Source organism: Sebastes umbrosus, chromosome 14 (genome assembly GCF_015220745.1).
Source record: "Sebastes umbrosus isolate fSebUmb1 chromosome 14, fSebUmb1.pri, whole genome shotgun sequence".
Taxonomy (NCBI): domain Eukaryota; kingdom Metazoa; phylum Chordata; class Actinopteri; order Perciformes; family Sebastidae; genus Sebastes; species Sebastes umbrosus.
The window spans coordinates 12,416,013-12,428,196 of NC_051282.1; the positions used below are offsets into that span (position 1 = coordinate 12,416,013).

General features: G+C 38.7%; 1 protein-coding gene across 1 annotated transcript; it reads left to right on the forward strand.

Annotated features, from left to right (window-relative positions):
• Positions 1-1,270: 1,270 nt before the first annotated feature.
• Positions 1,271-11,748, forward strand: zgc:171844 (uncharacterized protein LOC100151763 homolog). The gene is made up of 7 exons (XM_037791320.1): positions 1,271-1,524; positions 2,403-2,516; positions 5,790-5,910; positions 8,366-8,439; positions 9,070-9,184; positions 9,937-10,007; positions 10,759-11,748. Exons 2-7 carry the CDS (start codon positions 2,435-2,437, stop codon positions 10,875-10,877), a joined length of 582 nt encoding a protein of 193 aa, XP_037647248.1. The 5' UTR covers positions 1,271-1,524; positions 2,403-2,434; the 3' UTR covers positions 10,878-11,748.
• The last annotated feature ends 436 nt before the right edge of the window (positions 11,749-12,184 follow it).

Here is a 12,184-nt window from a genome sequence, read left to right on the forward strand (position 1 = left end):
TTTTTATACCCAAATGAGCTTTATTCTATTGTAGTGTTGTCAGTTGTAAAACAGAAAATATTCCCATATACTCAGAACATCCCCGTGGGTGCTCTCAGTGTCACCTAGAATAGGGCTGCACACTTAATCAAAATTTTATCAAAATCACAATATGGCCTACTGCAATTTTCAAATCGCAGGAGGCACAATATTTGTTAAAGGCAAAATGTGTATCAAAATAGCATTTTAAATTAAATATTGTGGTGCTGCAGAGATGTCCTGGCTTACACATCATATTCTATAGGCTTAGGAAAACATATTTGTTGGTACAGATCCCTGCAAAAAAATTGTTTTTCAATGAAAATGACAATAGTGATGTAAAAATGGTCATTGCCTCTAATATCGCACATCGTTTCGCATCGCAATATTAGTAAAAAATAATTGCAATTAGATATTTTTTTCAAAATCGTGCAGCCCTAATCTAGAACATCTCTCCCTAATCGTCGTCTATGGAGCAGTTCCACACTTTGTACCCTATGACATCATAAGTTTGAGTTTTAGTTTGTTTACTATATATATTTTTTTGGACTGTTGTCTTAGACCATAGGAATAACATGTATGAATTTTGAAAATGATCGTAGTTCCCCTTTAAGTTAAAAATGCTAAATGTGGATTACACATACTGCCTGGTCAAATTACCGATAAAAAAGGCTCCCTGATGTAATTTTCTTCAGTCCAGAAAGTTTCTTCATGTCTATGTTGTGTTTGAAATTCTTCAACCTGTTACAGACCTGAGTACTGTGAAAAATAAACTCTATTCATGCTAAGAGAATCAGTCCCTTTGTATAGCAGAAGCATCTGCCGTGTGACTCCAGCATTACCTCCTCTCGCAATAAATAAATAATCTTACACTTCATGTGAAGTGCAACCAGCAGCCAGAATAAATGTTTAATAAACGCTTTAAATCCAATTCATGTAATTCCAGAGAAATGCTTTCAGACTCATTGCTCACCAGTTTTGGGAACAGGATTGACTCTGTATGTCTTTTAATATTGTGTCATGCAGACTGAATGACAAACCCTCGTGGCAGCAGTGTGGCTGTATATGTGGCTGAGGGGTGAATGAATGAATAAACGTCCCTGGGTTGGGACACTGCTATCCTATGGCACAGTGGCAGACAGATGCACGTTGCGCTCCCCAAACATCTGGCGGGGCCCTCAAGGACCAAGCCGCATGAAATCAAGTCGTCCCCATCATGTCGTTAAACAGCTGAACTCAATCAGGCGCGATGAAAAATTCCTGGTGAAAGACGGCTGGATTCTCCTGTGGAGAGGGCTGTTGTGTAGTGGTTAGAGCGCAGCAGAGCATTCAAATGGCAGATGTCTGTTAATTTAACGCCCTGATTTGACTCCATACACTTACTCTGTTTGGGAAACAAATTCAGTTATAAGTAGTCAGCTTCTCTTAATGGATTCAAATGCAGTGGTGGAATACAACTAAGTACATTTACTCAAGTACTTTAGGCTACTTCAGTACAAATTCCAGGTACTTGTACTTTACTTGAATATTTACATTTAATGTAACTATCTACTTCTACTCCACTATGTAAATACTGTACTTTTTACTCCACTACATTTGTGTGACTGCTTTAGTTACTCTTAAGATTGCAGTTTGTCATACTCTTCCCGGCTATGGAGTCATAGGAATGCCATAAAAAAGAATAAATCTGTCAAAGAATAAAAAATAGAAAGAGGAATAAATAAAAGAATAAGTCAATAAATAAATGAGTAAATAAATAAATGGGGAAATTTAAAGAATAAAAAATGACATAGAATAATAATTATAATTCATTTTTTGGTCTTTTGTGTCTCTTTGTAGTCATCTTTTGTCTCTTTGTAGTTTCCTTGAGGGTAATTTTGTGCCTTTTTGGTAGTTTTGTGTGTCTTTGTAGTTGTTTTGTGTTTCTCTAGTTGTTTTGTGTTTCTTTGAGGTTAATTTTGTGTCTTTTTTAGTTGTTTTGGGTCTCTTTGTAGTCGTCTTTTGTCTTTTTGTAGTTGTTTTGTGTTTCCTTGAGGTTATTTTTGTCCTTTTTTTGGTCGTTTTGTGTTTCTTTATAGTTTTTTTTGTGTTTCTTTGTCACTAAATGAAGTTGTGAATGCAGTAGACTTGACTAGTAGTAGCTGCTGCTGTGTGTCATAGTGCTGGTGAACCAGCAGGTGTCTCCCTGCAGCAGAGACCAGCTGCCTCAGCTCCTCTCTACTGACTGACATCCACCTCTGTAGGAGTCTGTTCAGCATCTGTTGGCAGCTCTCCTCCCGTTATATTCCCTCACAACGTCACAGCAGCGCTGCATGGACCTAGCCGATACCTTTTAATATACATTTACACCCTGCACAAACCTTTCTTTTTCATTTTTCTGCCAGAGTGTCTGAGAAGGGGAGTGTTTTTTAACAATATGGACAAAGAAGAGAGAAGATCCTCTAAGCAGTACGGCTCTCTGGACAAGACGCAGGTGGACGAAGCGAAGGAGAATCCAGGTGAGTGTTTTGTGCACGTGTTTTGTGTTTGAATTTCTCTGGATGCATGTTTAGATAGACTTAGTGTATGAAGTGATCAGCGAGAGGAGGAGATGTGTCCATTGCACCAACTTTGAGCAGAGAGAATGAAAGCTTCAGGTCCCTGCAGATTCTCACTGTGAGAATGGTAAAGTTATCTTTCAGCAGGGTTTTAGACATCCTGAAGGGGGTCAATGGAGGGACTCAATATTTCTAGTTTGGTGTGGAGGGGAAGTATTTTCTGCAGGAGAACATGTTTAATTTATTAATTCAACAGTTCAATTATGTTTTCCTGGAATATTTTCATATAGGGACCATAAGTTTGTTCCTATATTTTCATACATTTACATCTATATAAGAGCCTTCTTCCACACTGCCAAAAATAAAACTCCTCCAGTTATTTCATCTTTTTATTTTTCTTGCTTTAGAATCATATAAATAAATATAAAGATACTGAGGGAAAAAAGGTCTGTAAAGTTTCCAAGAAGATTCATGAATTGTGTTGATGGTTATAAAAGAAAAATGGCTACAACTGCTATATAAAGGCAGAAAATAGTGAAAAAATGTGTCATCATTTTGTCACGTGACGTCATCAATTAGCTTGTTTTTTTTCCAACCAATAGTCCAACATACAGATATTCAGTTTACTGTCACATAAGGCAAAGAACAACAGGTTATCCTCATATTTGGAAGCTGAAACTGCAGAATGTTTTTAGCATTTTTGCTTGACAAATAACTGAAACAATTAATTGATTGTCAAAATAGTTGCAGATTATTTTTCTGGTGATCAACAAACCAGTTAATTGGTTAATAGTTTTAGCTTTAATGGGACATGCAAACGGCCCCACCACCTGAGCAAGACAAACTTTTTGGTGGTTTTGCCTCTTTTGTTGTTGTTGTTGTTTTGCATCTCTTTGTGGTCGTTTTGTGTCTCTTAGTCATCTTTGTCTCTTTGTAGTTGTTTTGTGTTTCCTTAAGGGTAATTTTGTGTCTTTTGTTTGCTTTGTGTCCCTTTGTAGTCATCTTGTGTCTCTTTGTATATTATTTTGTGTCTTTTTTGGTCATTTTGTGCCTCTTTGTAGTTGGCTTTTGTCTCTTTGTAGTTGTTTTGTTTCTTTGAGGTAATTATGTGTCTTTTTTGGTAGTTTTGTCTCTTTGAAGTCATTTTGTGTTTTTCTTTGAAGTCATTTTGTGTCTTTTGTTGGTCGTTTGTGTCTCTTCGTAGTTGTTTTCTGTCTCTTTGTGGTCATTTTGCATCTCTTCGTCATCGGTACATGTCTCTTTGAATGATATGCAGGTGAAGGCCAGCGGGGCCCCTGACACTAGCCCCGTTTCAGTTATCCATCCATGTTAATGGAGACACCTAACGTATATTTTTATCTTGATAGTGAGATTTTATATTTGGTGTTCCTCAAGGCTCATGTTCTTAGTTCTCTGTTATACCCATTTTACCATTGTCTTCTCTGTAATACCATGTGTGCAACATAACACACACAGGCACACTTGTGTTGCTTTATATAGCATATGGTTGACTTTAAGTGTGCCTTAATGGTGTGACATTATTACTACAGCTGCATTCTACTGAAATGATATGCAAGCTTTAAGAAGCAAGAGGAACAGTAAACAAGTGCATTTCCACAAACCTGCTATATAGCAAATATAATTAAAGTGATTTATTATTCATTGTTATTCGCTGATAATTCATGTGTGGGCATGCATATGCAGATGAATAGAGTTGTGGTATCACCAGTGTGGGTTTGGAGACATTGAGTGTTTGAGCAGCCCTGATATCCCCAGTGATCCAGTGTGTATGATCGTCTTTTCACACAAGGTCAGCTAATTAAAAGCCGATACAAGCTCTGCTGTATGACTCATCGCTCCGGGTGAGGAGTAGGAGGCTGCAGGGGGAGGCAGCGTTGGAGCTACTCAGTGATGCTTGAAGAAGTACTGGAGGGGGAGGAAGTATCCAGAGAGCTCGGATCAGATCAGAGCAGGGTGGTGAATTTGATCCAGGGCACATTTAATGTTAAGAGCTGAACTAGGATCATTGCAGGTTTTACTGTGTCATTCATAAATGCATGCGCTTTCTTTGTTTGCTTCTGGATATTTAATTTATTCACATTAAGTTTTCCTTCATGAGTCTCCAGAGACTCTTGAGAACCTTGATAACTGAGACGGGAGGTTTATTGGACATAATGATTGCAATTAATTAGGACAGCAACTATGTTTCATTTTCACTTTGCTCAGAATAACCCAGAACTGCCAAATTACTGTGCTAACAAAGTTAGAATAATGTCACAAAAAGCAGACTTTATCTAGCAAAAACATTGTAAAGCAATAGTTCAACATTTAAAATAAATAATAATAAAAAAATAAAAATAAAATAACTCTACTCAGTTAGGCTGAGGAAAAGATCAACTTGGTTAGGCTTAAGCAACAAACTACTTAGTTAGGTTTAGGAAAAGATCAACTTGGTTAGGCTTAGGCAACAAACTACTTAGTTAGGTTTAGGAAAAGATCAACTTGGTTACGATTAGGCAACAAAACTACTAAATTAGGATTAAGAAAAGATTGACTTGGTTAGGATTAGGCAACAAACTACTTAGTTAGGTTTAGGAAAAGATCAACTTGGTTACGATTAGGCAACAAAACTACTAAATTAGGATTAAGAAAAGATTGACTTGGTTAGGATTAGGCAACAAAACTACTTAGTTAGGTATAGGAAAAGATCGTGGTTTGGGATAAAATGACCCCGGCAGTGCCGTAACTTAGGTACAGAAGGTACGTGACAAATAAATTAACTTTGACTTGTGGTTTCACATGGGACACGAACATCAGTCTCCTGGACAAAAGTCCGGTGTTTTTTGACCCACACATCCACCCCAACCTCCCCCCTACTGGGCATTCACCGCTCTTTATACTTCCTGGCTCACAATTACATGGATTACATACAAATTGATTTCATGCTGACTATCACGAAAAACGTGAAATTCGTGTCAATGTACACAAATCAATTTCGTGACTATTACACAAACTGCTGTGTGACTGGGCTATGATGTTACATGATAGAAGGAGTTGCCAGCCTCAATTTCAGCTGAATTTCACAATAAATTTGTGTATTGTAGTTGACAGAATGTGCTTCATTTTGATGCTTTTGTCATTTGTTCGATGATGGCCATCACACATAAAGTCTTTAAAACTCTTAATCCCATGATGAGAACCAAATAAACATGTTTGGTCTTGCCTATCTTTTAGCGGAGGATGTCATTTCTATGGCTGACTCCACGATCACAATCGAGGACATCGAAGGAGAGCTGTGCAAGATTGAGCGGATAAGAGACATCCTGGTACGGAGGGAATCAGAGCTGAGATACATGTAAGATCTGCTTCTTCAGTCGGAGTTCTCATGTTCAGTAAATAACATAGACACAAACAAAAGATACTGACACAGAGTGATGATCCAAGATGATAATACATGCTTCTCTCTTATCATGTCACTGTTTGGTCCTCTACCCCGACACATACAGTAAAGCTTTGCAGTTCAGGGATTTGAATGCACCAAGACACTGTTAGCAGCCCCTCAGGAACAAGAGATGATGCACCGTGACTGTCAGCCACCAGCACTAGAGCAGCCATGTGCATGATGGCAACAAGTGTGTGAAGAAAACAGCAGTGCTATTTAACGTCTTAGCAGACTACAGCACACACACATTTTGTTTCAGATCTTAAAAGATGCCCTTTACTCCGTTTCTCTCTCATCCTTACTTTTAATTATTTCACTCGTTTTCTTTCGAGACCTTCCTCATTATTTTGACACATGAGGATGGAAGTGGTGGAACGGGCACTGAGAGCAGCGACCAGCACTGTGGCCATATGATGAAACAGAGAATAACGACCTATGCTTGGCGTTTTGTTTTGCTGTGCGAGCCTTCAAAGTGTTGGTGGTTCATGATGAGACGTATGAGCTTCACATCATGTTTTCACTTCCATCCCAACATGTTCACCCGCATCCGGAGGGTGAAAAGTTATGCACAATCCCACTCCCAATGATAGATTGTTTTCCCATGTGTTGACATGTATTATATCAACTGCGAAACAGGCAGTAAGTGAAGCTCAACCATGGTGGGGAGATTTGTTGAAACAACAAATTTGTACCTTCTGAAAACAAATTACTTTTACATTTCTGTACAGCTGAGGTTGAATTTGAAAAAGCTATAATCAGTTATTTTATTAAAGGTGCTCTATACGATATCCAGAGCATTAATATAGCAGCAAACATTTGCTATGTAAATAAAGATATAGAGGAGTAATATCTACCTGAGCAGAGAATGAAGTCAATCTCCCTCTGTGTGTGTTGTAATCAGAGCTTCTCCATGCTTTGTTGACATAGCTGGGCTGGCCGCGGTTGTGGTTAGAAGGTAACGTGCAAATTGCAAAACTCTCGCAACATGGTTAAGGTTAGGCATTGACCTTGAATGGTTATGGTTAAGATAGTTTTTGCAAGTTTTCGCAATTTGCAGGATACCTTCCAGACACGACCGCTGGCCCCACGTGCCTATTAGTTCATCAGAATCAGAATCAGAATCAGAAAGGTGTTTATTGCCAGGTTTAAGAGGTATACACTAGGAGATTTCTTTGGCTTTGTTGGTGCAAGACAAACAGTATAATAACAGAAGAATAGATTTCATGTTTGTGCATGTGAGCGTGCCCCTCTGGCTAGCTCATGGCCGCCGCTCTGCCCTGCTCCTATACGGCGGTTACAGCTGATAGGTGATAACGCTGTCCCGACCGATGGTATCGTTGCCATGGATGCGTAGCGCCGACCCTCCAGTTCCAACCTCCGGTAAACACTGTCCGCTCTCTCAAACTATTCCTGTTAGTATTCAGCATTTAATATTTGAATTCATATTTATGTATCTTTCATTGTTTTAAAATTATGAATGTCTTTAGTGTTACTAGCAACATGGCTCTTGGGGTGGCAGTCACGTTGTGATGGTCGGTCAGTCCACCACTTTGGTCCAGACTGTAATGTCTTCATAACTATGGCCATGAAAGTTGGTACAGATGTTCATTGTAATAATTATTAATTAGCAAATGCTAGCCTGCATACACTCTAAGCTGCATTATACCTGCCAAACATCAGCATGTTAGCGTTGTCACAGAGCTTCTAGCATGTCTTGTTTTTCTTCTGAAATCCTGCTTCCTGCAGTGGATGCAGCACCATTATTTAGGCTGACTGCGTCATAAACAAGACGACTCTCATGCAAACACATTTTGAATAAACACCCCTGAGTGGCAGCATATGAGTCACACTGAAATATATACTGCTGAAGTACACTGAAGTGAAACCTATTTTATTAAACCAACAGCTCAAATAGCCTACATACTGTCTATGCAATACAGTCATTTTCCTCTTTTTGTCATCACTGTAATAGCAGCCAACACACAGAGAGACACAGACACAAACACTTGTGTGACCGGCCCCTGATGTTTTGAAATCTGCGTCAGAGTCAGACGGCGAAATGAGATCTGATAGTGTCAGGTGTGATTCATTCACAAAGGGCAGCGTCGCGGTGTTATTCCATCTAATAAACTCACAGACCTCGCTGTCATCTGAGTCCAGTGTTTTTCTGTTTGATAAGCTCCTACAATTTCACACTGATTTTTGGATGTAAAGTTGGGAAGGATATTGCTTTACTGCCATTATATAAAATGCATTCTATGTTTGTTTATAAAGCTTTTGAAAGTCTAGTTTAAGTCTACTTTTATACACTGACATCACTTGCTTGCCTGCAAAATATATATTCATAATTTGTGTGTTTTCCACTCAGGATGGACGACATTCAGCTCTGCAAAGAAATCACAAGGCTGAAGACGGAGCTGCAGAAACTCGTCTCAATTCCAGGTAAACTGAAAAGCAGTCGCTGTCTTACTGTGTGGTGTTTGTCTCATCTTAATTCATCTGCAGGCATTTCGCTTAAAACGACAATGGGCAGAATGTTTTTTGGCATCATTGGGCAAATATTCTATAATAACCTTTCAGCATATTGTAATTCAAGTGTTCTGAGAGAAAACTAGACTTCTGCTCCTCGTCATGGCTCTGTTTTCAGGCTTTAAAAAATCTAGCCTGTGACGGGAGAATTTGACCAATCACAGGTCATTTCAGAGAGAGAGCGTTCCTATTGGCTGTTGATTCAACGGAGGCAGCTATCAATCACTCGCAAACTCCAACCAAATGGTCAAACTAGGCAGCGCTGATCAAACATGAATTAATATTCTGTACTGTAATGCCTATTTCTCGCCTCAAATGTTTTCAGAAACATCTTGTAGTGTAGTGTTTAGCTGTAAAATTAGAAAGTTTGCTCTAGCTGGTGGGCAGTGCTTGTTATTTCCTCAGCTAATCTCAACATGGCTGCCGGGTCACAGATCCTACACACTGCACCTTTAAATACAAAACAAAATGTATATAATAGTTTAGTATTGTAACACTTGTTGCTGTATTTTTTGTAAGGCTTGTAATGTGACTGTTGAACAGACGAGGACAAGTCCAAGGAGGACAGGGAGAAGGAAGAAGAGCTGCTGCAGCAGATCAACAAGCTGGTGGAGACCAGAGACTTCCTGGTGGATGATGTGGAGTTTGAACGGCTGAGGTGAGGTTATTGAGTCAATCGGTTGAAAAGACTTTGACTTGGTGATGTTTTTCTGAGGCACAGCAGACATTACAGTGCTGTTGGTTTACAACACAATGAGTTTCATTAAGGCAAAGGTGAGCAGTTCTAAAGGTCTGGATCTTCAGATTATGGTGAGATTTAAGTATTGTAAAAATTAAACTTTTCAATTAGCTTTTAGCAGGTCTTGCAAGTGATGTTTCCACTAAGGAAAGTTCCTTACTCAATACCTATTGTTAAAACAAACTGACATATACTTATTTGCACCATCTCAGACTATTGATCCAGACAGTTTTTTAAAATGGTCTGATTTTCATAGCTCTGTTTCTTTGTGATCCGTGCATCCTCTCTGTATATTTACACTGAATAATAACCGCACCGTCACTCAGATGTTTTCTTTGTGGTGCTAAATTAGCTGTCACCACCGATAAGCAGAAGAAGAATCTCTTTCAGTGACATTTTGATTGGTCTCAGAAAGAGATTACAGGGATGTGAGAGGCCATCTTCCTTCATTAGTCAATATGTATGTGAAAGTAGATTTAGAACAGGATTGTGTGCCGATGCAGCGGTGGATTCACACCATGCACAGTAGATTAAACTCACCTCCTGAGGATTTGTCAGTGCAGCCTGTAGTGTTCGTTTTCTCTCAAATGCAGCCCAGTGACATTTAACGTGATTAAAAAATCTTAGAGCCACATATTTGACAAATAAAAAACACGTATTCTCCTCCACAGGGAAAGAGAGGAAGACAGAGAAATGGCAGCCTTCTTACAGTCCAAATTTCCCAAGACATTGGCTCCAAAAGGTGAGTCTAACCACGAGGCTGTCATGTGGAGGCTTCCAATTAAAAGTTATCGTTACAGCCACCATTTCTCTCCACTTATATGACTCTTGTGTGCCAGAGGATGAAGGTGTTAGGTGTTAACACTTTTTTCTGGTAGTTGAACCAGCTGTAGGCTACGGCCCCAAACAAGGATGATGTCTGATCCAGACACCGTGCAGAACTGTTCTGCTACAACCCCTAATCCCTAAATCGCTCTGGATGACTGCATCAGTCAAAATGCATCAGAATTATTGAGTCATAATCCTTAAGATGTCTCTCCTGGTTGATTCGGTGACACGTGGGGTACTGGTGGTAGCAGGAAGTGTTGTTTAATTCTACAAAAACTCCTTGAGCTAAGCTTAAAAAATAGTTAATTACTGATAATAAATACATTGAATCGCTATTGCTGAATGGAGTTTTGATTTCTGAAAATGTTAAAGGAAAATTTCAACATTTTGAGAAATTAGCTTATTCTGTATGCTAAAGTTACGGCCAGCAACTTAGTTTAAAGCTACTGTGAGGAACTTTTAACTGGTTATGAAACAGTCTCAATGTAGTACCGATGCCTGTATATGACCTACATAAGTGTTATCTTACTCTAAGCAAGAAAAGTAAAGAAGCATATTCTCCAAAATGTCAAACTTTTCATTTGAGGAAGTGAAGATGTAGAGGATGAGAGTGTGAACATCCTGTGGTGAATAAGAGTTTGCTGTCACGTCTCCTTTTCAATCAGGTGCTTTGGTGGATCAAAAGGTGGTGTCCAAATCCCAGCAGACATCCTCGCCATTTCTCACTAAAACTGGACTCACACTACTGAAAGACTGCTGTGGCTTCACCTGCTCCATCATGTAACACAACCAAAACTGCCTCTACGTGTGTGTGCGTGTGTGTGTGTGTGTGTGTGTGTGTGTGTGCCCTACTAAGAAAGATTATCCTCATTAATCTTCATATGCTTGTATGCGTAATGTAAGCGACGTGTATTATAATATATTATGTGATTTGCTACTGTGAAATACTGCGTTTATATGTCTTGCAGAGGGGAAGCTGGCTGGCTTATAGATATAATAATGTTTTCTGTCCAATTAAGGTAATTAGATATTATTATGGCTGCTCTGACTATCTGTTTGTAATGTATTAGATGCTGTAAGAGACGTCATTGAGGGAACAAACTACACTTGCTGTAGTTCTGTAGCGAAATATTATAATAACATTGTTAGGACTGCAGCTAGTGATTACTTTCATTATTGATTAATCCGGGTTTTTTAAAGAGGACCTATTATGCTTGTGTGCTTTTTCCCTTTCCTTTATTCTGTTATATAGTTTTTGTGCATGTAAAATGTCTGCAAAGTTACAAAGCCCAAAGTCCACGCCAAAGGGAGTTACTCTCCCCCACAGAAACACTGCTCCTGAACTGCCTGAATTGCCTTGCAGAGCGCTTCAGACTAAGTGTGAAAAGAGGTGCTGCAGCACAGCCGGTATGAGAAAAGTAAAGCGTTTTTTGAACTTTAAAGCATGTAAACATGTTCTAGTAGAAACCCAAAATACAAGTATGCACCTGAAAATGAGCATAATAGGTCCTCTTTAAAGTCTATTCTCATTATTCAGTTAAATGTTTGGTCCATAAATTGGTCCATTTGGCAGTAGCAGTACATTGGAGGACAGATGAAGTTTATTGAGATAATTTAAGATGACAATTTTATGAATAAAATAAAAATGCAGAAAACTTTGTGCTTTCTGTTGGTCATTAGATGTAAACAGAGTTGAACAAAAGCGATGCAGATTTTTGCAGAAGGTTTTCCTGATGTAAATATTGTATATTTGATTGCTACAGTTACTCAGCAGGCCACAACTTAAACCAATTATTTTGTGTGACATGTCATCTTTGCAATGCTGTTATAACAAACAGTTCTATCGCTCCTACTTTTTCAGGGTGCTCAGCACTTTTGTCTTAACCATTAGTAGGTCATTGGAACCTATACCTTCTTAAGTGGGCTACATTAGAGTCCATACAATCCATTGTTTATTTAATGAATATATGCTATATTCATAATATTGCAGTTATTTGAATTTTACACAAGAATGATTGAAGATTCTTGTAACATGTATTTGGCCATATAATTTATTTGCCATCGACTGATCTCCTTAATTCTGCTCAAGAT